Here is a 22,208-nt window from a genome sequence, read left to right as displayed (position 1 = left end):
GGAAACCCACGCAAGCACGGGGAGAACATACAAACTCTGCACAGGAAGTCTGGAGCTGGATTTGAACCCACGCACAAGCGCTAACCACTGCGCCGCCGTGCTGTTGTTGTTTTTTTACTACTTTTTGTATTGTTGTATATTGTATTATTTCTGTTTTTTGTATTTTTCCTTATTTTGTATTGATTTATTTTTAGCATTTCAGTTTTATTTGTTTGGTTTAACATTATTATTTTTTGCACTGCATTAAGCAATTTATATGAATAGTATATAGACATTGATGTTGTGGTTTTGAAGTTTTTTCAAATATCTAATATTTAGTGGTACAACAAAAAAATCTTTCATTCAGTAAAAAAAAAAATTGATTTGAATACTAGGCCAAAATACATGAACTATCATAACAATGTTAATTTTAAAAAAAAAAAAATCATAGGTCGAGAAAACTGTATTTGTTTTACTCTGTAAATTCCCCACTTAGGTCGGCGCCAGGTTTGTCCGGCATCCTGCCAACACGATGTGTCGTGTATCACTGACCCTCGCTTGTACTGTACCAGACAACACCGTGCCACCTGGTGGTCAAATATTACACAATGGGGCTTTAAAAGTAGGATTTACCGTAAATTCCGGACTACAGAGCGCACCTGATTATAAGCCGCACCCACCACATTTTGGAAGGAAAACTGATTTTTGTACATACACTGTATATAAGCCGCATGCGCCCACATTAAAAAAATGTAACACAAACACAAAATTAACCCAAACCCGACTAAGTCTTAAGGTACTTAATGTTTGATGCAGACCTGCAAAGTCCGGGTCCCGTTGAAAGTAATCCAAGGAAAAAAAGTATATTTCCAAAGGGTGGGAAGAATATATATCCACTATTGTCTGCCTCGTCCACAAACACTCACCTTTACCGGTCCCCACTTCCCATCAGCCCGCGTTTTTTTCGCCCCTTCTTTTTTATTCGCCCGTGGGAAACATATCAGAATAAGTGTCTAAAATAAAGACATTACAAAAATATACAGTTGCAAATACATATTATACATGGTTACACATATTTACAAAGAAAGACGGTACACCGAGAAAGTTTTTAAAGCTTTAATAATAATAACTTTCATCCCAAACGGTGCCTGTGACAGGTAGCAACACGCGAGCAACATGCTCGCAACACAGTAAACAGGTCTGTTAAAAAAACATACCGTACTTGTAAAAATCCCGGTAAACCGTCCTCATCTTCCTCCTTAGAACTGAAGCCATCGAAAAGCAACTTTGTCATATAGACGTCGTCCCACGCTCCCTTATTCCAAAACACGCTAGCATCACGCTCGCAACACAGTAAACGGGTCTGGTAAAAAAAACATACCGTACTTGTAAAAATCACGGTAAACCGTCCTCATCTTCCTCCTTAGCACTGAAGCCGTCAAAGTCGTCTTCCTCAGTGTCGGAAAGAAACTTCGTCATATAGACGTCGTCCCACACTCCCTTATTCCAAAACACTCTGGCAACACGCTCGCTCCTTCTTTATCGGACTGCTCGATTGCTTTTAGCTTGAAAGCTGCGTCATGTGCCTTTCTTTTTGCAGTTTGCATGATGAGGGTATGTTTACGCTAATTTAATTTACTGTATGCACAAGCCAAGAATTTGCAGTCTTCCTCGGCGCATATATTCCACCGGCCTAAATCTTACCTTTTGTACTCGAGCGCCGCTGGCGGCCGTTAGAAAAATTACATAAATTGGCCGCATCACTGAATAAGCCGCAGGGTTGAACGTTTGGGAAAAAAGTAGCGGCTTATAATCCGGAATTTATGGTATTTTCTTCACAACTACAGTCGATAGTAAAACAATATGAAGTGAGTTTCACTCGGTAGCATACGTCACAGTCTTAAGAGAGACAACTGGTCACGTAGACATATGCTACTGTACTTTGAATATTCTTTCATAACAAACAGACAGACAGACTATCCTAGCCCTTCTCAAACCAGTGATTGTATGTTAGGAGGCATTTCTCAAACCTAGAGTCAGATAGCTTGTTCCTCAACGCAAAAGACACTTGAACCAAGGATGAACCAACACACCAGCTTTCGAAGAGCGCAGGTTTAGTGTAGCGCAGGTTTTGCGTAGCACAGCTTAGCGTAGCGCAACCTGATGATTAAACAACCTTTTGCCCTTCAACTGACAATACAAGCATTGCTGCCTTTATTGACTACAACAGGACATGCGCACTCCCTGGACAAAACAAGAATAACATCAAACAACAAACACATTTTGGCCCCTACCGGCGCAATTCTTGAATCTGGATGAACAAGGATGACAAATCAACAGAGCTGGGTAGACTCACTACGGCAGGGAGTTGCTTCAATTTATTTAAAGTAACGTATCGCTTTTGACCATCAGTAGCGGCGTTGTAACGACAATAAAAAAATAGTTAGACTACCCAGTCACTGAAAAAAACGGCGTTTTTTCCAACATTGACAATAAATACCGTAAATTCCGGACTATAAGCCGCTACTTTTTCCCCAAACTTTCAACCCTGCGGCTTATTCAGTGATGCGGCCAATTTATGTAATTTTTCTAACAGCCGCTCGAGTACAAAAGGTACGATTTAGACCGGTGGAATATATGTGCCGAGGAAGACTGCAACACGCAAACTTTACTTTGCGAGCAACACGCGTGTTTTCGAATAAGAGAGCGTGGGACGACGTCTATATGACAAAGTCTCTTTGCCATACTGAAGGAAGATGACTTTGATGACGTCATTTATAAGGAGGAAGATGAAGACAGTTTACCGTGGTTTCTACATGCACGGTATGTTTTTTTAAGAGATCCGTTTACTGGGTTGCGAGCGTGTTGTTGGTAGCGTTTTGCTACCCTTCACAGGCACGGTTTGGGATGAAAGTTATAATATTATTACAAAAGCTTTGAAAACTCTCTTGTGTACCGACTTTCTTTGTAAATATGTGTAACCATGTCTAACATGTATTTGCAACTGTATATTTTTGTAATGTATTTATTTTAGAAACCTATTCTGATATGTTTTGCACGAGCAAATGAAAAGGAAGGGGCGGGGCAAACGCAGGCTGACGGGAAATGAAGTAAAGGTGAGACGTGTTTTTGGACGCGGCCGACAATAGTGGATATATATTTTTCCCACCCTTACCTTTGGAAATATACACTTTTTTCCTTGGATTACTTTCAACGGGCACCCGGACTCTGCAGGTCTGCATCAAACGTTAAGTACCGGTATCATTTTTCGTTCGTTTTGCCGGCTGTGATTTTTGGACTGTGTCGGGTATGGGTTAATTTTGTGTTTGTGTTGCATTTTGTCAATGTTGGCGCATGCGGCTAATATACAGGTGCGGCTTGTGTAAGTACAAAATCGGTTTTCCTCTTAAAATGTGGTGGGTGGGGCTTACAATCAGGTGCACTCTGTGGTCCGGAATTTACGGTAGTTCAATTTCAGTTACTAGTATCTCCGTGACCAGTTGATGATTGTTTTTTTTTTTTATTCTATTATTTACTGTTTGTGGGATATATCTGTTGCCAATGAGGTGCAATAAATATTACAAGGTTATATACCACAACTACCCGTCTGTTCTTCTCTATTCAACTGGCTCGAATAGCGCTCAGAAAATTTCAAATGCTTTGACAGAACACAATTTCATTTTAAAGTAACCAAAATAGTTACTTTCCCTGGTAACTAGTTCATTCTGCTATAGATTAATTTAGTTACTAACTCTTCTTACTTTTTGTAAGAAGTAGTGAGTAACCATAACTTTTAAGTAACATGCCCAACACTGTTTGTGATATTACGTATCAAAATCCTAGTTAAAGTTTTGAATAACAAATATAATTACTATTTTGCTCATTTTTCAAGTGGTGTTTTAAATATTCTCTGATTTTATGATTATACTATGCTTTTTTTCATCGTTATGTGCCTGCTTGATACATCTACATCAAGAAAAATATTTTAAAAAAAATAATTGTTTCCATGTTTTTATTTTTTAACTGGCACATACTTTCATATTTTTACTCAGTTTATGGTTCTTATTTTAAAATATATTTTTGCCTTTCTTTGTATATTTGTTTCATCAATGCTTTCTGTTACATTCTACAAAAACATAATTCCTAAATAAAAAAGGGCAAGAATTAATAAAACAAATGAAAGGATATTTGTTAGCTTATTAAATTTTCCTTCTTCTTTTTTTAATTGTATTTTAGTATTTATATGTTTTTACTATTCTTTGTATAGCATGAAGTCAATTAAAATGATAAAATATTATATTGGAAAAATAATATTCTCAAGTAAAAATATCACATCAAGTAAACAGAAAATGCTGTTATTTTTCCACCACCTTTTTAAATATCTTTTTCAATTATATCTGTTTTTTGTTATTTTTCCTATTTCAATATATGATTATAATTTGTCGCCTTTTTATGTATTTTATTTTTTATCATTTTCCTTTTTCTTTTTATCACTTTTATAGTAGTTATTTTGATTTATTTGTACATGCTTGTATATTTATTTCCTTAAAGGGACAGTGTGTAAAACTTAGTGCTGCTTGGTGGTACAGAAAATTTTCACTCAGTAAAAATGAAACATTGATTTGAATTCTAGGCAAAAATACATGAACTATCTGTCATACTAATGAATACGAGAAATTGATATTTATTTTACCTACCTAGAAGCCGCCATGTTTGCCTGGCATCTTGCTGCTACGCTGTGCTCTTGCCACTGTTGTTTTTTTCGCATTAGACAATACAGTGCCATCTAGTGGTCAAATATTTAATACTGGGGCTTTAATGTTTGCAGCTTCTCGTTCAAAAAGCCCGGGTAGAAAAACTTAATTTTTATGTGGAAAAACAAATCCAAAATTAATCAAAATGAGAACAAAAAATTCATAAATCGGGCAAAGTAATCCAGTAACCGATTTGTTTGCATCGTAGGAAAAACTCTCGCTTGTTTGTCACACAGTCGATTTTTCGGTCTCTTTTGTTCCCTTTTCCTTTTTTTTTCATGTGTGCTGTGCTCCAGTTTCTGTTCTTTTGAAAGCTCTGAATGCAAAAGCCTCTTTTGCTCGAGTGAGTCCGAAAGAACATTAGCCACAAAAAAGCCGCCGCCGGGCCACCGGAAGCGGCCATGTCGGGGCTCTACGCTTCTTTCACAAGGCAGGGCGGCCGCATAGCAGCCACACTTTAGCTTTTCCACGTTTGGTCCTGATTGGGTCTGGAGGTTGTGACCGTAGACCACCAGGAGGGAGTCTTCGTGTTACTGCACTGTATTTTTTTTTTCACTATCCAGCCACCTCTCTCTCTCTCTTTCTCTATATCTCCCTATCTGTATCTCGGTAGCTCTATTGCTATCAATGTTTAACTCCCTCTTTCTCTATTTTTCTGTTCATCTTTCTAGCTCTTTTTCCCTCTATCTTTAACTCCAATTTTCTATATCTTCGTTTTTACTTTCTAGCTTTCTCGATTTTCATGTTTATATCTTTCTCTTTCTCTACCTGCGTCTGTCGCTCCCTCTTTCTTTAACACTACATCTATTTTTTTCTCTTTCTCTATTTCTACATTTAACTATCTCGGTCAAACTCTATCTTTAGCTTTATCTTTTTCTCTCTCTCTGAAATATCATTTTTTTCTATCTATCTCTCTGTCACTTTAGCTCTCTCTCTCTCTCTTCATTTCTCTCTCTCTCTTTATTTCTCTCTACATCTCTCACTCTCCATTGTCTCCATCCTTATTTTCCCTCCAGCTCTATTTCTTCATGCATCTTTCTCTCTATTATCTACCTGTCTAAGGGTCTGTCTGTTTCTCTATTTACCTCTATCTTTCTCTGTCTACATATATAGTTATAATTTTTTCCCCTCGGGTCTTTTCTATTTCTCTGGCTCTATTTCTATCGTTCTCTCTGTATGTCTTCATTTCTGACTCTATTTTTATCTCTTTCCCTGTCTAAAGAGCGCTCTCTTACTCTTTCTGTCTCTATAGTTACATTTATCTTTTACTCTATACACATACAAATATATCTCTGTCTTTCTAGTTCCACCTCTCTTTAAGTCTCACTTCCATTAACTCTAGCTTTCTATCTCTATCTTTCTGTGTTTTTTTATTTTGGCCTTTATCTCTCTGTCCTATCTTTTTCTATCTTGCTGTTTATCTCTCTTTCTTGCCTTATTTTTACTTGTATCTATCTCTCTTTATCCCAATCTCTATCTCTCGCTGTCTTCCTCACACACTCTCTTTCTCTTTCTTATCTGTATTCATCTCTTTCTCTCTCATTCATACACACTCATAAAAAACAATTTCCTCTTATCCCCCTGCTGGGATGGTGTCTGTATCATCCTCAGACTTGGGTCCTTTACCAGAGGCTTTAGAATTGAGGGTTCTGTGCAGTATTTTAGTTGTTTGTAGGACTGCACTCGTCTGGACTGAGGTTTCAGATATTGTTCCTGGGATCTGTTGGAGCCACTCTTCCAGTTTGGGGGTTACAGCCCCGAGTGCCTCCACTACCACAGGGACAACGCTGGCCTTAACTTTGCGCATCTGTTCCTGCCGCTTTTACAACCCTTCTTACCTCTCCAGGTTATGTTTCTTATTTCGGATGTTTGTGTCAGTTGGGATCGCTACATCTGTTATCACCACCCTCTCCTGCTCTTTGTCCACCACCACAATGTCCGGTTAGGTAGCCAGGAACTGCTTGTCAGTCCGGAAGCTGAAACCCTGTTGTTTTTAATGATTTAATGAATTTCTGCACGATGAATATTAGGTGCACCCCCCCAAAAGAAGTATTTTGTTTTATATTTTCCATAAATAAGGCGCTACAGTAGGAATATCAACAAAACAGTCGACTAGGTCAGTCAAACTTTGTTAACACCTTAATGTTCAGATGGCTCGCCGTCAACGTTGGACTGTTGAGAAGCAAATATGTGTCCAAGACATGTACAGACATGGTGTCTGAAATCTGTCATGCCAGATATCATTGAAAATCTTTAACTCTTGGGATACTCCAAAACATGCACATGCGATAATGCCGACAATTATTTTTAAAAATTTGCCAAAAAGCATCTCTGCATCGACGTACGCAGCCTGTTGCTAGCTGTCTGTTTAGCCCCGTAATTCCAGTTTACAAACAGAGTAGTAAAATGATTTCCAGGGGTGGCTAACCCGGTCATGGAGAGCTGTACGTCCTGCATGTTTTGGAGGTTTCTCTGCTCCAACACAGGTGACGCCAATTTTTAGCTTGTTAGCAAGCTTTGTGAGAGCTTGATAACGTTCCAGGTGATCCAGGAACGGAGACGGGACCCAATTGCGTTTGTTTTACTCAGCTTTATTTAGAAGGAGGAAAGGACTCGCACCCACGATCCGATGATCGTCGGTCACAGGTAGCAGATAGCTGGGAACGCAGAAGTGGCACTTCCGTGTCGAGCGAAGGCAGTGTTGAAAGCGCGAAAAAACAGGTCGATGGCCGGGGCGGAGGAGCAAAAACATAAACGGGTCCAGAAAAGAGGTCGGCACCGGGAATCAGACGGAAAACAGAGCAGGACAGTCGGAGAGTCACAAAAGCTTGCCTAGCGTGCAGCATAGGTTCGCAGACGATCTGACGAGTGTTTTCAGGAAGGCGGGGGTTTAAAAAGAGTACAACAGCCAATCAGGGTCCGTGGCTGTTGCCGCCAATGGAGCAGAAACAGGTGCCCCGCATCAGTAAACATGACAGCTTGAGGCCGTAAGCCAACCCCACTTGCGATTTACATCTTTTTCAAAAAATTCCGGCCTTTGTTTTACGATCCACAACCCGCAGCAAGCATCTGACACCCTGCCAAGATGTGCTGGACTATTTCAGGGGCATTTTTCTACAGTCTGCGTCTTGGGTTTGGTTTTATATATAACAACTTTTCCAACATGGAGGGTGTGGAGGGGGTGTGCGCCGACCATTTTCCACATCCGTTTCTGCTTTTTCTTCCTGACTCAGGCCAGCGTCACCCATTGCTCAAAGCCACCACAAGATTGGGTGCAGGAAAGGCACAAGACAGAAGGCCCATTCTTACAAATAGTGGGCCAGGCCTTACTGTCGCAACACGACAAACACTCATGCACGAGCTCGCTGGGAGGAGGGATTGTTAGAGGTTAGTGAGGGGAGGTGGGGGCTAAGGGGGGCGTGACCACAAAAGCAAACAGGAACAGAAAGTGAAGCAAAAAAGAAAGAGGACGAGCCGCCGGCGAGCCGACACGACACCTCTTTGATGAGCTGAGTGGAGAGGACCTCACCTGACCCCCCGAAATCCAGGTAATAACACTTTCATGACTTTCAAAGTTTGTGCACATAACTTTTTTTTAAACTCTTGGAAGCAGCGAATCAACTGTGTGACTTGTGACCCGAATCAAATTGTATAGTAGCTCGATTGCAACCCGATTGCTGCATGAAATTGCCATATAGTTGCCCTAGATTTTTATTATTAATATGCTCAAGAAGACATTTCTTATTTGTTGGCAAAAGTGATTTCATGTGTTTTGTACCTATTGAATACAATTAGTAATACAAAATAATAATAATAATAATGGATATATATATGTTAATGAGTAAAAATGATGAATAATCGATTCATAATATTACATGTGTTCATTTGTTTTTCTATGCATTTATTTTTATGAAGAACGAAAAGTCCAGTTAAAAAATGATAACATTAAATTTAATAAAATCTCATCTCAACTCATCTCATCAGCTGCACCGCTTATCCTCAGTAGGGTCGCGGGGGTGCTGGAGCCCATCCCAGCAATCATCGGGCAGTGGGCAGGGGACACCCTGAACTGGTTGCCAGCCAATCGCAGGGCACACAGGGACAGACAACTCACTCGCTGATTCACGCCTAGGGACAATTTGGACCGGCCAATTCACCTGAAATGCATGTCTTTGGAATGTGGGAGGAAACCCACACAAGCACGGGGAGAACATACAAACTCTGCACAGTAAGGCCGGTAGCTGGATTTGAACCAACGCAGGAGGTTCCCACGACCTCAGAACTGTGCCGCACATGCGCTAACCACTGCGCTGCCGTGCTGCCCTTTAATTAAATCAAATCAACTATTTTTTTAATTTTACCGTATTATATTCATTAATATATCAGTATGATTTGAATTGCCTTTTTTATTTTTTTTATATATTTCTCAGTATAAAGTGAGAGATAGTAAGTAACATTCAATGAATAACAAAATTCTTGTTTTTTTCCTACTCTTTTTTAACTATATTTTTGTTTTATTTTACTTAGAATAAAGGCAATTTGTTTACTTATATATTCGTCTAGTTTTAGTTTTTTTATTCTGTTAAAGAAAATAAATATTGTAAAGAAAAATTTCATTCTGTTGGCAGATAATATATATTATTTTAATTTTTACCATGTTTTATTATCTGTATTAATAATAATCTTTGTTTACATTTGTTATTGTTTTCTGATTTTAGTTCATACATTTTCATAATAATATATCAAATTGCTTTAAATAATATTTTATTTCTTTACAGTGGTTTTATTTTTCTTATTTTATTTGTTATTCATTTTTTTGTAAGAGTCGAATACAATTACTAAAATCCTAAAATGTATCAGTAATGTTGCTCGCACAATGTGCAGCGCTGATCAGAAAGTTCTTCAATGGAATTACGATAAATTTCTTATTTTACTTTTTAAATTATTTTACATTAGAAGTTTCTTTGTCTTTTTGTTTTTATTCCATTTGTCTTATTTTAGTATTTTTTTTTATCATTTCATCACAATTAAAACAAAGTAAAAATTGTCAAATTAAATTAAATTAAAATCCCCCAGAGTACAAATGTCACATTCAGTCAGCAGATAATCTTGTATTTTCTGCATTATCATTTATGCTTTTATAATTATTGTTTGTTTATGATTTTAATATGTATTTTATATTTATTATATTTCTTTTGCACAGGATAGTTTCCAGTTTAAACAATAGAATTTTTTTTTCCGATTATCTCATTTTGTTGGCAGATTAAGTTGCTCTTTATATAAATCTATCTAGACTACTATACAAATCTTGATGTACGTGTGTGTGGGTGTGTGTGTGTGTGTTTGTGCGTATGTGGCCCATAGGCTCAGACACGGCTGAACCAATTTTCGTGATAATTTACACAGTAGTACTTTAGGCCTATAGGAGTGTCTTAAGCCAGGTTTCATGTCAATGCACGCCCAATAATTACCAATATGTATGTACAAGTGGCTCTTAAACTGCATGTGGTCATACTGCTCTTTGGCACTCCCTGGTGGCTCTTCGGTGCTCTTTCAACAAACCACAGCCCCAACCACCCCGCTCAAGTAGAATAGACGTCAAACCTCTTTTTACCATTTAATAAAAAAGTTTATTTAGTGTCTGCATGTGTAAGTATTGTACAGTGAATTTTTGTACAATACATATAATGGTATGCCTACCTACTGAGCTAACTACGTAGCTTAGTGCAAATAATTACAAACAGGAAGTCAAGGCAGAAAGGTTGTCTCACAAGACATTAAGTGAAACAATTCAGTCTACTATTTTATGTGTTTAAACTGTCAATTAAATCAAAAGATAAAAAACTGTGATCTTACGACTACTTCAAAGCGAAATTAAACAGTTCAGAAAATAAAACTTGTTAAAGTCCCATAACCATGACAATGTCTTAAATCTCAGCAGCAGAACAATGAAATTAGGTCTCGACGTTTTGTAGAGTGCTTGAGGCCAGTCATGAAATATTTTTGTCAGGCCTTCTGTCGCCGCTTCTGCTCTTTTAGGTCAGCCCCCCATTAAAGTTGCCCCCCACACACTATAACATATTTCTCAGACTCTTCCTGCTTTTGTAGGCCCCACCGATCCACTTTTCCCATACTCAAGAATTCAAAAAGTCGTGTGAAGCTCTCAGAATAGTTTCCCATAACAATACAATTTGTTTTATTTTGAAAGAGAACACAATCTGCTTTCTTTTTCACAACAGGTCCAATGATTTGAAAAAATAGGAATAAATACAAGACCAGTGTCCTCGTCGGGAGCTTAATATTTCCAAAAACGGGTGATCTTTTAAGCTGGAAATTTGTAAATTGACGGAAAAAATCAAAACCCCATCCTTTCCTACCACTCGTATACTGTAATTTCTCATTTATCGCGGTTAATGGGGGTCAGAATCCCTCACTAAGTCGCCCCCGCCCCCTGTTTCAATTTTCAATATGTGCTCTGCCAGCCTCGCTTGCAGAAATACTCGACCAGGGATATTGGATCGGGGCCTCATGAGTGGGGTTCATTTTTGGCAAAAAGAATGGAAAAATAAGCCATCACGAACGACAGAAATTAGCTTTCCGGGTCCCCTACCCTAAGCAATAGTCGATTAGGGATAATGGATTGTAGTAATAACAGTGCAGTTCATTTTAGGCGGGCCAAATTGGCACGCTTTAGCAGCCCAAAACAAAAAAAAAATGCACACTGCTAGACCCTGCTCTGAGCAATAATCGACTGAGGGTACTCGTTCAAGGCCCCAACCCTGACAAAAATGCCTTCTGCCTGTCCCCGCATTCAGCAATATGAGATCAGGAAAAATGGATCGTGGTTGCGCATGTGCAGTATTTTCTTTTTGTGGCGTAGATTTTGGATAAAATAAACATTGTAAAGTTTTTCTGTTTCGGAAATGTTGTCAAAAGAAATTCAACCATTTGCTTTACTTTGGTTTTCACCAATTAGTACATCGCAGGTTGAAAAATATTCTGCGATCTATTAACCCCAATCGCATATTTCTGTGAGCGGGGACCGGCAGAGCGCATTTTTGTTGGGCCTCACACCACTTTTTTACCATTCGGTCCACCATAAGTAAAATGCACTTATGCGACCATGATCCATTATCCCTGACAGCGTATTGCTGTGGGCGGAGACCGGAAGAGCACATTTTTGTTGGGCTTTGCGGCTATTTTTTTACCGTCCTGTCCACTAAAAACTGAACTGCACTCATGCGACCGTGATCCATTACCCCTGACCGCATATTGCTGTGATAGTTTCATCGGGCCTGGAGGCTCTTTTTTACCATTCTGTTCACCAAAAAGTGAACTGAACACACAGGACTACAATCTATTATTCCCGATCGTATGTAGCTGTGAGCAGGGACTGGCAGAGCACACTTTTGTCGGGAAATGTGCCGTTCTGATCTGTGTAAAATGAGACGCAAAGTTATGGCCACGAACTATTATCCTCGGTCGACAATTTTTGAGATTGGAGGCCGGAAGAGTGCTTTTTTTTTTAGTTCGCTGATGTGTAAAATTGTGGCCCACATAAATATAACATGTTTTCGCTGTGATCCATTATCCCCAGTCGTCTAATATTTATATTTTACAGTTTATTTTCACAATTTTTGAGGTAAAATAAGACACGACGATTTATATATATATACATTATATACATAATATATATATATATATATATATATATATATATATACACTGTAAATAATCCATCCATTATCTGCACTGCTTATCCTCAGTAGGGTTGCGGGGGTGCTGGAGCCCATCCTAGCTATCTTCGGGCAGTGGGTAGGGGACACCCTGAACTGGTTGCCAGCCAGTCGCAGGGCACACAGGGACAGACAATTCGCTCGCTCATTCACACCTGGGGACCATTTGGACCGGCCAATTCACCTGATAATGCATGTTTTTGGAATGTGGGAGGAAACCAGAGTGTCCAGAAGCACAGGGAGAACATGCAAACTACCAACTGGTAGCTGGATTTGAACCCATGACTTCAGAACTGTGCTGCACACACGCCAACCACTGCACCGCCATGCTGCCCAGTAAATAATCGTGTATATATTGGCTCATTTATAATTATATTTATAGTTTTAATAATAGTATGCTACAGGGTCCAAGGGAACAGGAGGAGTGGAAAAGTGAAAAAGAAATGGGCCGACAACATTAAGGAATGGACTGGAATATGACCCAAAAACAGGCCAGGAACCTTAAACAGTGGGGAAAGCTGTCCAGAGTTGGGTCCTTATTGGTGCCCAGACGACCAAGTCGGTTAAGGGCTTTCTGATGCTTTTATTCAACAATTTATTTTAATTCTTACTTATTTTTAAACAGGAATAATGTTTTTCTGTACTCAAATAATATTTTAGCAATGAAGCATAAACAGCGAGGGTTAGATTATTTGGGGTCTTGCCGAGAGGGGCAAAACAAATGTAAGTCATCCGAGAATGGAGTTTAGACACCTTCAAGATGTTGACATTAGCGTGACTTGCACATAAAAGCGTTCCCAAATACTTGTGAGCTACCCGGCTTCCTTATATGGGCAGGCTCCATGTTGGACTGTGATGTCATACAATCTCAGTTAGATGAGCAATATTTTCGGGGGGTATTTTTTATCTGTTTTTTAACTGGAAAAATGAGAAAAACATACTTTACATCTCAATTTGAAAAACAATTTCTAGCAAGATTACAAAACAATTGCAGTACCCCTCCAGGTTGTGACAATAATATAGGGTGTCATAAAGTAATTTTACTTTACGACGGTATGGGTGGGATAGCAAATGCCTTCCAAACCCCCGGTACGTCAGTTCAAAATATCAAAATGACAAGTAACATAGAAGTAATATACTTGCAGATGACTGCAGAATACCGTTATAAATAAATATACAAGTTGAGGAAAAAGGAAATGTTATTTATATGCGAGTGATTTCTTCAAATGAATTTAGTAACCCAAGCTTTGTTTCTATTGTTATCATCTTCTTGCTTCTCTCTTCAGTATCATTGCAGGTCAAGAAACCTATAGCAAATAATGAAAAAAATGTATTACTGTATCGCTGAGTTTCAAAGTCTTTAAAAAACACACGAGATTCTGAACTGAAATAAGAGCGAGAAACAGATCATTCAAGGAAGGAGTTCAGCCAATAGCATATCGGCATCGTCATGACGCCGTGACGCAAACCAATAGTATCAAATTGAACAATAGCATAGTATTTTAGAGCCGTATTTCCATTGATATCATGTTTTGTGTTTCTCCCTTCGGTATTACTCTATTCCTAAGGGCGTCACACAGCCGTTTGCGTCTGTATCGAGGCTGAATCACGGCCAGAAATTTCTGCCTGTGAAGCAGACGCTGTTGGACGCTTTGAGATCGCCATACAGACGAGATACGGCAGTGCTTTACACGCGGTCGGAAATTCACATGCGGTCGGCCGCGCGAAAAAGTTTTGCGCTTTTTAAAACTTTAGACCACATGTTAACCGCGGGCGGCACACGGGGTACACACGAGGTAATGACGCGGAAATGACGCGGAACGACGTGCTATGGCCGCGGCCAGGGCGTGGTTACAAGTGGGTAGGACGCGAAATTTCAGCGGGTAATCGTGGGTGGAGCACGGTCGTAGCATGTTTTGCGCCTGTATCGCGGTGTTATTACGTGAAATTAGCGCGTTACGCGTGTGACGGTCAAACGCCTTTCTCCGCGTATATACAGCGCGATTTGCCGAGCACACGTCAGTTGTGCTCGAGACGTCAAGGGGTGGACATGGATCCCCGTCACCGTAGTGACCTCGTCTTAATCCATTTTTATTTCTTGACATTTGTTTTCATTTCATAACAAGATAATAAAATAAAAATAAAAAACTATTACAATAATAACATATTGGCTTCTTCGGTGCCATAGCTTGAAATCTTGATCTTCACGGGACTGTGTCTTGAGCGGTTATGATTTCTACAGCCCGGTGTTATGCCGAGAAATGCATCCCTGCCGAGATTTGCATCCCCTCGCTACTACAACCACTTTTACCTCGTTTTATCTCACTTTTATATCACTTTTAGGGAATGTAATGGCGAACATATAACCAAATCCACTTCGTCTTGCATTTGTTGGGAATGTAATACAACTTAAACCATTCTGTCTTTGTTTTTGTTGTGAACATAATCGAACGGTAATGCACACCGTATATAAATCACTTTTGAGAACTGTTATGGACTCTATCGTAAAGCTTATTATGCAGAAATAAGCTTTACGGTAGAGTGCATAACAGTTTCAATAGGAGCGATTTGAATAGAAAAAGGCAAAATAAACATGTTACCTGCTCAAAAGTGATTTGTATACGGCGTGCATTACCGTTCGATTACATTCACAACAAATACAAAGACGGAATGGTTTAAGTTGTATTACATTCCCAACAAATGCAAGACGAAGTGGTTTTGGTTATATGTTTGCCATTAAATTCCCTAAAAGTGAGATAAAACGAGGTAAAAGTGGTTGTAGTAGCGAGGGGATGCAAATCTCGGCAGGGATGCATTTCTCGGCATAACACCGGCTCGGCAGCTTTTATACCCGTGGTCCACACGCGGAAATGACGCGGAAATGACGCGATGAGGAAGCGGAACAGTCGCCGGCGTCTATTTTGCGGGCATACCACCGATGAACAGCGGGTTGGCCAATTTTGCGCATTTTCCATCGCGGGCAACCACGGGCAAAAAAAAAAAAATCGCTAAATTTTACCCGCGATACAGATGCAAACGGCTGTGTGACCGGGCCGTTAGCGAGGGTGATGATGCGTGTGCCTTCTTTGATTTATTATCTCAAGCTTTGTTTCCATTGTTATCACTTCCTGCTTTTCCATTTGGCATCACTGAAAGTCTTGGGAACCATAGCCAATAAATACAGTATCACCAACTAGGTAGCAAGCAGTGAAAACTAGACACAAATACACCTTTTCAGTCTTGCCTATCCGTCATTAACTGCTTTACATGATCCCCCTTTTTGATGGACTGTGTTTTTATTTTTATTTTGTTTTTATTCAGGGTTCATACACCCTTTTCATCGGAAAATTCTAGTATTTTTTAAGCACTTTCAAGGCCAATTTTCACATTTCTCCAGTACCATTGAGAGAGGATAGAAGAAATCCAGCCTCCTCTTCCTCGTTCGTGTTTAAACATACTATAGTGTATCTCCAGCGCTAAGAACTTTGACATTTTTATTGTTTAACACATACCTGTCAACCTGTACGGTTTTGCCGTACAAAGTACATTTTTTATGCATTTTAAGATGTGTACGAGAAAATCTTTACAGAAAAACGCAAATTTGTCAATTATGGGTACCATCCGGTATACACCGACTATCACGAAACAGCAAATCAATCAAGTCAAACAAGTTCGCCATGGAAGCCTCTATTTATGTATCGTTTTTTTCGTTGCAAACGGAGCGAGCGGTTTGATGTCGTAAAAGGAAGTCCGTCTCTTTTTAGAGAACCGGCTTTTTCGGCTCAACTCATTAAAGAGAGCCGGCTCTCAAGTGGCTCACTTGCTTTGATTAATTATATTACGAATTATGTTGTATAAAGAAGTTAAGAAAAAAAGGAAGTATAAAATGAGAAAATGAAAAATGAAGTTTGTGGTTATTCCTTTAATCAGTATATTATCAACAATAATTTAATGCAGAAAATGATTTAATAATTTGAATAAGAAAATATATTATTCTACTTAATTATATTTGCATGTATTTCTTCCTGCTACAGTGAACGTCCAAGCGACTTCATTTTTGAACTGTTTTTTATAATATACCTTATTCATGTCGAGCAACTCAGGATCTCACAACAACATGTTAATTAACAATATATATGATATTACGAAACACATGTACACTATAACATGTTAAACTACAATAAACACGTTTGGAAAAAAATATGGTGTAAGATTATTTTGTAGTTTGTAAGGGAAAAAATGACAGTTTGTAGGGGCATGGAGCCGTGGAGGTTGACAGGTATGTTAATATCTTGTGTATCCATTCAATATGATTGGTGTAAAGAGGCGAGCAGTTTCTTTTTAAATACAAGTGGAATAAGAAAGCTTGATGCGGTTGTGAAAATAGTTGGATCGCTTTTTTTTTGCCCACTTTCTACCAAGGAGGAGGAAGTAGCCTAAAAGTTATAGTTCACTTCATTTATCTTTTAAAGAGCATATTTTTTTATGAAATGTTATTTTTTAGAACAAAACAATACAGGTTACTTTTACAAGCCTTAAACACACGTATATGAACCTTAAACATACAAAATATAGCACTAAAATAACTTACGAACAAATTCAACTTACGAACGATGGTCCGGAATCTCATTCATAAGTAGGGCAGTGTGTATATCTCCTTTTTTGCACACTTACTGTACCAGCACGCTGTGAATGGATTAGTTCCATGTTTTAACCATGGTTTTGAGCCATACTTCATTAAACTGGCAGGCTCTTGGCATCTTGTTCTGATGCAACTGTCCTAATGTACCTGTAGGGCGTGATCTCTCTTCACATATCAACGCCGTGCAAACAACTGCAATCGTAGCTGCCGTGTTGGCATCATTTTAAGCGGTTATTTTTTTTTTCATTATTTAATTTTTATTTTATTGTTTAATGTTTGGTCTAACGAGTCGGACTACTGGGAAATATGGGAAGAAATGCAAGCATTTTCAAGCACTTCACCCAAAATTTAAGCATTTTCGTGACTTCAACCAGACAACATTAAAATTCAAGCATTTTCCTGGATTTCAAGCACCCGTATAAACCCTGTAATATTGTTATCACTGTTCTACAATCTGTGTACAACGATCTTCGGTGACCTGAAAGGAGCTTTGAAATAAAATGCATCATTATTATTATTATTAGTGGTATTATTAATATTATTTGGCAGCACGGCAGATGAGTGGTTAGTGCTTCCGCAGAACAGTTCTGAGGTCATGGGTTCAAATTCAGCTACCAGCCTTACTATGCGGAGTTTGCATGTTCTCCCCGTGCTTGTGTTGCTTTCTTCCGGACCCTCATGCATTCTCAGGTTAATTGTCCCCAGGTATGAATGAGCGAGTGAGTTTTCTGTCTTTGTGTACACTGTGAATAGCTGGCAACCAGTTCAGGGTGTCTCCTACCCATGCCCGAAGTTGGCTGGGATGGGCTCCAGCACCCCCGCAACCCTAATGATGATAAGAGGTGCAGATAATGGATGGATATTATTATTATTATGATTATATTTACAATTGGAAAATGTTTTCTCTTATAGAATTTTGTTCTTGTTTGTCTCAAAATCTTTCAGGATTTCTTCAGAGTGAGATGAACTTGAAGTCGAAAGTCGAATGCCTGTTTGGAACCTCTCTAAGGAATTGCAACTTGGAAATGAAACGTCAAACAAAACTGAAACTGTAAGCACGGAAAATGAACCTAAATTTGTAAATTGCCATAGAGTATTCCAATTACGAAAAGATGCCTGCCGACAGCTTCCGCAACTTCTTTTCTTTTGTGTGGACTTTTGTGACGGACAAACATCACCAAGGCGTTTACAACACAGCGTGCCTCGTCGTCCTTCTCTCATTGCCCTTACTTGTCCTCATCACCGCAATAGCCGTTTGTTGCCATTGCTGCTGCTGTCGCCATGGCAACGGATGCTGCAGAGGAGCATCCAAGTCGGATTTAAAGAAGAAAAAAAAGTCGTCAGACGACGACTTGTGGATTTCCGTCAACTCAGGGCAGATGATGCCTGATCTGGTCACCATGCCGATGGAGTAGAACTTTGGAATATTGCTGATTTTCTTCTATTTCTTTTTCCTAACCCCATCCCCGAGTAATAAGAGGTCGGCAATAAGTGTAAGTGTACAATAAATGATGCGACGATAGTTCTACTAAATGGATGCGAAAATTGCCTATTTTACTTCTCATATTTGCAGATTGGACGATTTGGAAAAACTCTCTGCTTTGGAGTTCAGCTCTGATCAACATTGTTGATGTGAGTTGAAGAACTCCGTGCTGAATTTGCTGCTATCGTGTGGCAAATATGGGGAATAAGAAACTTTTATATGCGGTACGCTGTATTGCTGCCAAGCTAATTATGTGTTTAAGCTGTTTGAGAGCCTGTGTGAAATGTGTATAATCAAATATTGAATAAAATAAAACAAACATATTGCTCTTGATTTGCAGCTTTAAAAAAAATCTTCAAAATCATTTTTTTAAGAGCATGAAAAACCCTATTATTGCCTCATAAAATAATTTGAGATATAGTTTTTACATACAAAAAAACCCTTGAAACATTCTAATATTGACATATTCAGGAAAATTCTTAGTCTTTAATAAACCATTAAAGATTGGCTGATTAAAAAAAAACTTTTCACATGACAGTGACATAATTTTATTTTTTCATTTTAAAAATGGAAACATTTACAATGAGAGTAACTATTATCTGTTAAAAAAATCATCTGCTGAATCAAATAATTTTGCTTATAAGTACTTTCTTCTGGAAAAATACCTTAAAAATATATTAAATCAAAAACGTTTTTTTTCTCTTTTAAACTATTATGTTTTTTATTGTATTTTAAATTTATTACCACTAAATTAATGTTTTCTTTCGCTGTTTCGAGCCTTGGCAGCCTTGAGTCCTATCTAATACAACTTTGGGTACCTGTTGTCTCCCTGCTTGGCGCTGGGCATTATGGGTAGAAATTTGGGGCTTGGTTACCCAACGACAGGTGTTGAGACACATTGGCTGTGTTAAGCGAAGGGGCTGGGAATCCCCTCCTCTGTATCAATCTCCCAGAAAGAGAATGTGATCTTGACTCTTGCCACCTAACAATAGGGGGACATGGCTCCAGTATTTCTTCTTTCTATTTTACAATATTGTAAAGATTATTTCCTAGAAAATAAATTGTATGAATTGTAAATTGTATTTTTCTCGATTTCCTAGTAGTAAAAATGATACTTCAAAATAAATTTACAATATTATCCTGTAGGGCATGAAAATTGTTCATTTTAATATAATTTTTTTCACAATAAAAAATCACAAAATCAATAAATATAAAGAAAAAAGTGAAACAATAATTTTGTTATTTGAGAAACACGTTACATAATGACAAAAATGACAATATAAAACGGCGTATAGTAGATACATTTGCATATTTTAAATATGCCGGTTGTGGTATGGTATTTATTTCTTATTCGAATAAAATAAAATTATGTATAATATGTATAAAATAATCTTACATGGCATATACATTTGCCCATTTTAGTATTATTGCTTTTTATTAAAAAAAATAGTAAAAAATAGTTTTTTTTGTTATGAGATTATAATGTTGCTCATTTTTAGTATTATATTTTATTACAAAAATAATAAACCAATAAATTGCTTTTCAAAAATAAAAAACGTATTTTCTTTAATTTACACATTAAAAATACAAGATATAAAATCTAACAACTATGAAAAGAATAATAGGTCAAATTAGCTTATTGAACTGCTAACAGAGCAGATTTTTTTCGTACTTTTAAACCTCAAATGTGCAACTTTCAGTCGTTTGGGTGCAACAGTTTTTTTTCAGAAAGAGGCAAACAAGGTCTTGACGCCTCTTCCTTAAATAACGGCTCACTCTTTGCCAAAATTTTCATTGCCTGGTCTGCGTTTTACGTCAAAATCTTTAGCCTCTCAAACAAAGTCTCTTTTCTTGGAGCCCAGACGGCGTCACGGAAAAAAATAGCTCAGGCTGGGCCCACGCAAAAGTGTCAAGCCGCCTGACTCAGCGAGGCAACCGCATGCTCTCTCGCTTGCCACATTATTTACATCCAAGACACAAAGTGTGTGTGTATCTCGGGTGGGGCTTTATTTTAATAAGACCAACTTTTTCTCTTTTCCAAAGAAAGCCAAGCACTGGGAAGACTATTTTCTAAGTCATCAAAGATGCGGCTTAGATTTCTAAAAAAAAAAAAGAGAGAGAATGTGAAAATAAAAGAAAAACTCTTTTGCTTTAAGAGACAGTGATTAATCACCAGTAGAGGTCATTGTAGCTCGGAATGGAGCTGAATAGTTGTATTTGATGAACACACATTAGGGAGGACCTACGAATACAATTTAGCAAAATTTTAAAGGTCTACCTCTTTTTTTTCTTGTAGAAAAGCTACTGTTAATCCCTGTGAGTGACAATAAAAGACCAAGCTAGGGGGATGCCTGAAAATCCCAGGAGTAGGTCAGAGCTGGTGTAAGTGACTAACTTTGGCAGCTAGCAGGAGAGGCTACTAAAAGGACCAGTAAAAGACAGCGAAACTGAATTTATTAGAGAGGTAAATACCTGGAGTTTGTCAGAGGTAGTGCAAGTGGCTAACATTAGTGGCTAGCTGGAGAAGCTTCTTAAAAGTCCAGTCAAAAAATACAAGAAGGAAAAATAGAAATTGTCAAGGATGTAGTTGGTCACACCTCATGTAATTAGCTAACTTTAGCAGCTTGAAGGACAAACTAGTAAAAGGGCCAATGAAAAATTGGAAGAGCAAACCAGAAATTGACAGAATCTGAATAGCAGCAGTTCATAAGAGCTGGTGTAAGTGGCTAACTTTAATGGCTAGTGTGAGAAGCTACGAAATAAAGCTAGTAAAAGATAACTTTGTCAAGCATCTGGACATTGAATCGCAGAATTTCGCAAAACTCAACTTTGCAGGCGAGTGGTTAACATGACTGGCTGGAGAAGGAAACTAGAAAAAAGGTTGATGATTTGTTCAAAGAGCGAATAGCTGATGTTGGTCAGAGGTGGTGAAAGTGGCTAACTTTAGCAGCTAGCGGGAAAAGTTACTAAAAAGTCCAATGAAAGACTGCAAGAGCAAAGCAGAATTTGTCAACCTTCAGGACACTGAATCACGAAACTCACCTCTGCAGCCGAGTGGCTAACATGATTGGCGCCTAGGAAAGGAAACTGGATAATAAAGTCCACTAAGAGAAGATAGCTGGAGTGGGTCAGAGCTGATGTAAGTGCATAACTTAAGCGGCCAGCGGGAGAACCCATTATAAGATTGCAAGAGACAAAGAGAATTTGTCAAGTGTCAAGACACTGAATCGTGGAACCCAGCAGAATACAACTCTGCAGCAGAGTGGCTAACTTGAGTGGCTAGAAAAGGAAATTGGGAAAAAAAAGTCTAACATGAGAAGCGACCAGTGGGGGAAGGCAACTGACAATGAAGAACCAAAAAAGCTTTATTTACACCGAAAAGCTAAAATAGCGACGATCAGCCAAGTAGCTAACATTGGTGGCTAGAGAAGAAAACAGTGGAAAAAGTAAAACAAGACAATAATCAGATGCCTGAAAATCCCAGGTCTCTGTAAAGTAATATGACAAATTTCTAAACCTAAAAGTAATAAAAAATAATACTTTTCTGTGCTAGTATATGGATTTTTTTCTGATTATTTGAATCAATGTTTTTTTTAATATTTCAGTCAATATAG

The 22,208-nt window shown here is 38.4% G+C and overlaps 1 protein-coding gene across 2 annotated transcripts; it reads left to right on the top strand.

The window, feature by feature from the left end:
• The first annotated feature begins 8,164 nt into the window (after positions 1 to 8,164).
• On the top strand, positions 8,165 to 19,073 carry kiaa0040 (KIAA0040 ortholog). Of its 2 annotated transcripts, XR_015847068.1 has the most exons (3): positions 8,165 to 8,281; positions 18,057 to 18,604; positions 18,685 to 19,073. XR_015847068.1 is itself a non-coding variant. In XM_088356279.1 (2 exons), exon 2 carries the CDS (start codon positions 18,224 to 18,226, stop codon positions 18,524 to 18,526), a length of 303 nt encoding a protein of 100 aa, XP_088212405.1. In that variant the 5' UTR covers positions 8,165 to 8,281; positions 18,057 to 18,223; the 3' UTR covers positions 18,527 to 19,073. The 2 variants fall into 2 exon arrangements, 1 of the variants encoding a protein (XP_088212405.1); XM_088356279.1 differs by having other exon boundaries at positions 18,057 to 19,073.
• Positions 19,074 to 22,208: the final 3,135 nt, after the last annotated feature.

The sequence above is a fragment of the Urocampus carinirostris genome, chromosome 1, assembly GCF_059441175.1.
Source record: "Urocampus carinirostris isolate Australia breed hairy pipefish chromosome 1, RoL_Ucar_1.0, whole genome shotgun sequence".
Taxonomy (NCBI): Eukaryota; Metazoa; Chordata; class Actinopteri; order Syngnathiformes; family Syngnathidae; genus Urocampus; species Urocampus carinirostris.
This window is presented reverse-complemented; position numbering and strand designations above follow the sequence as displayed.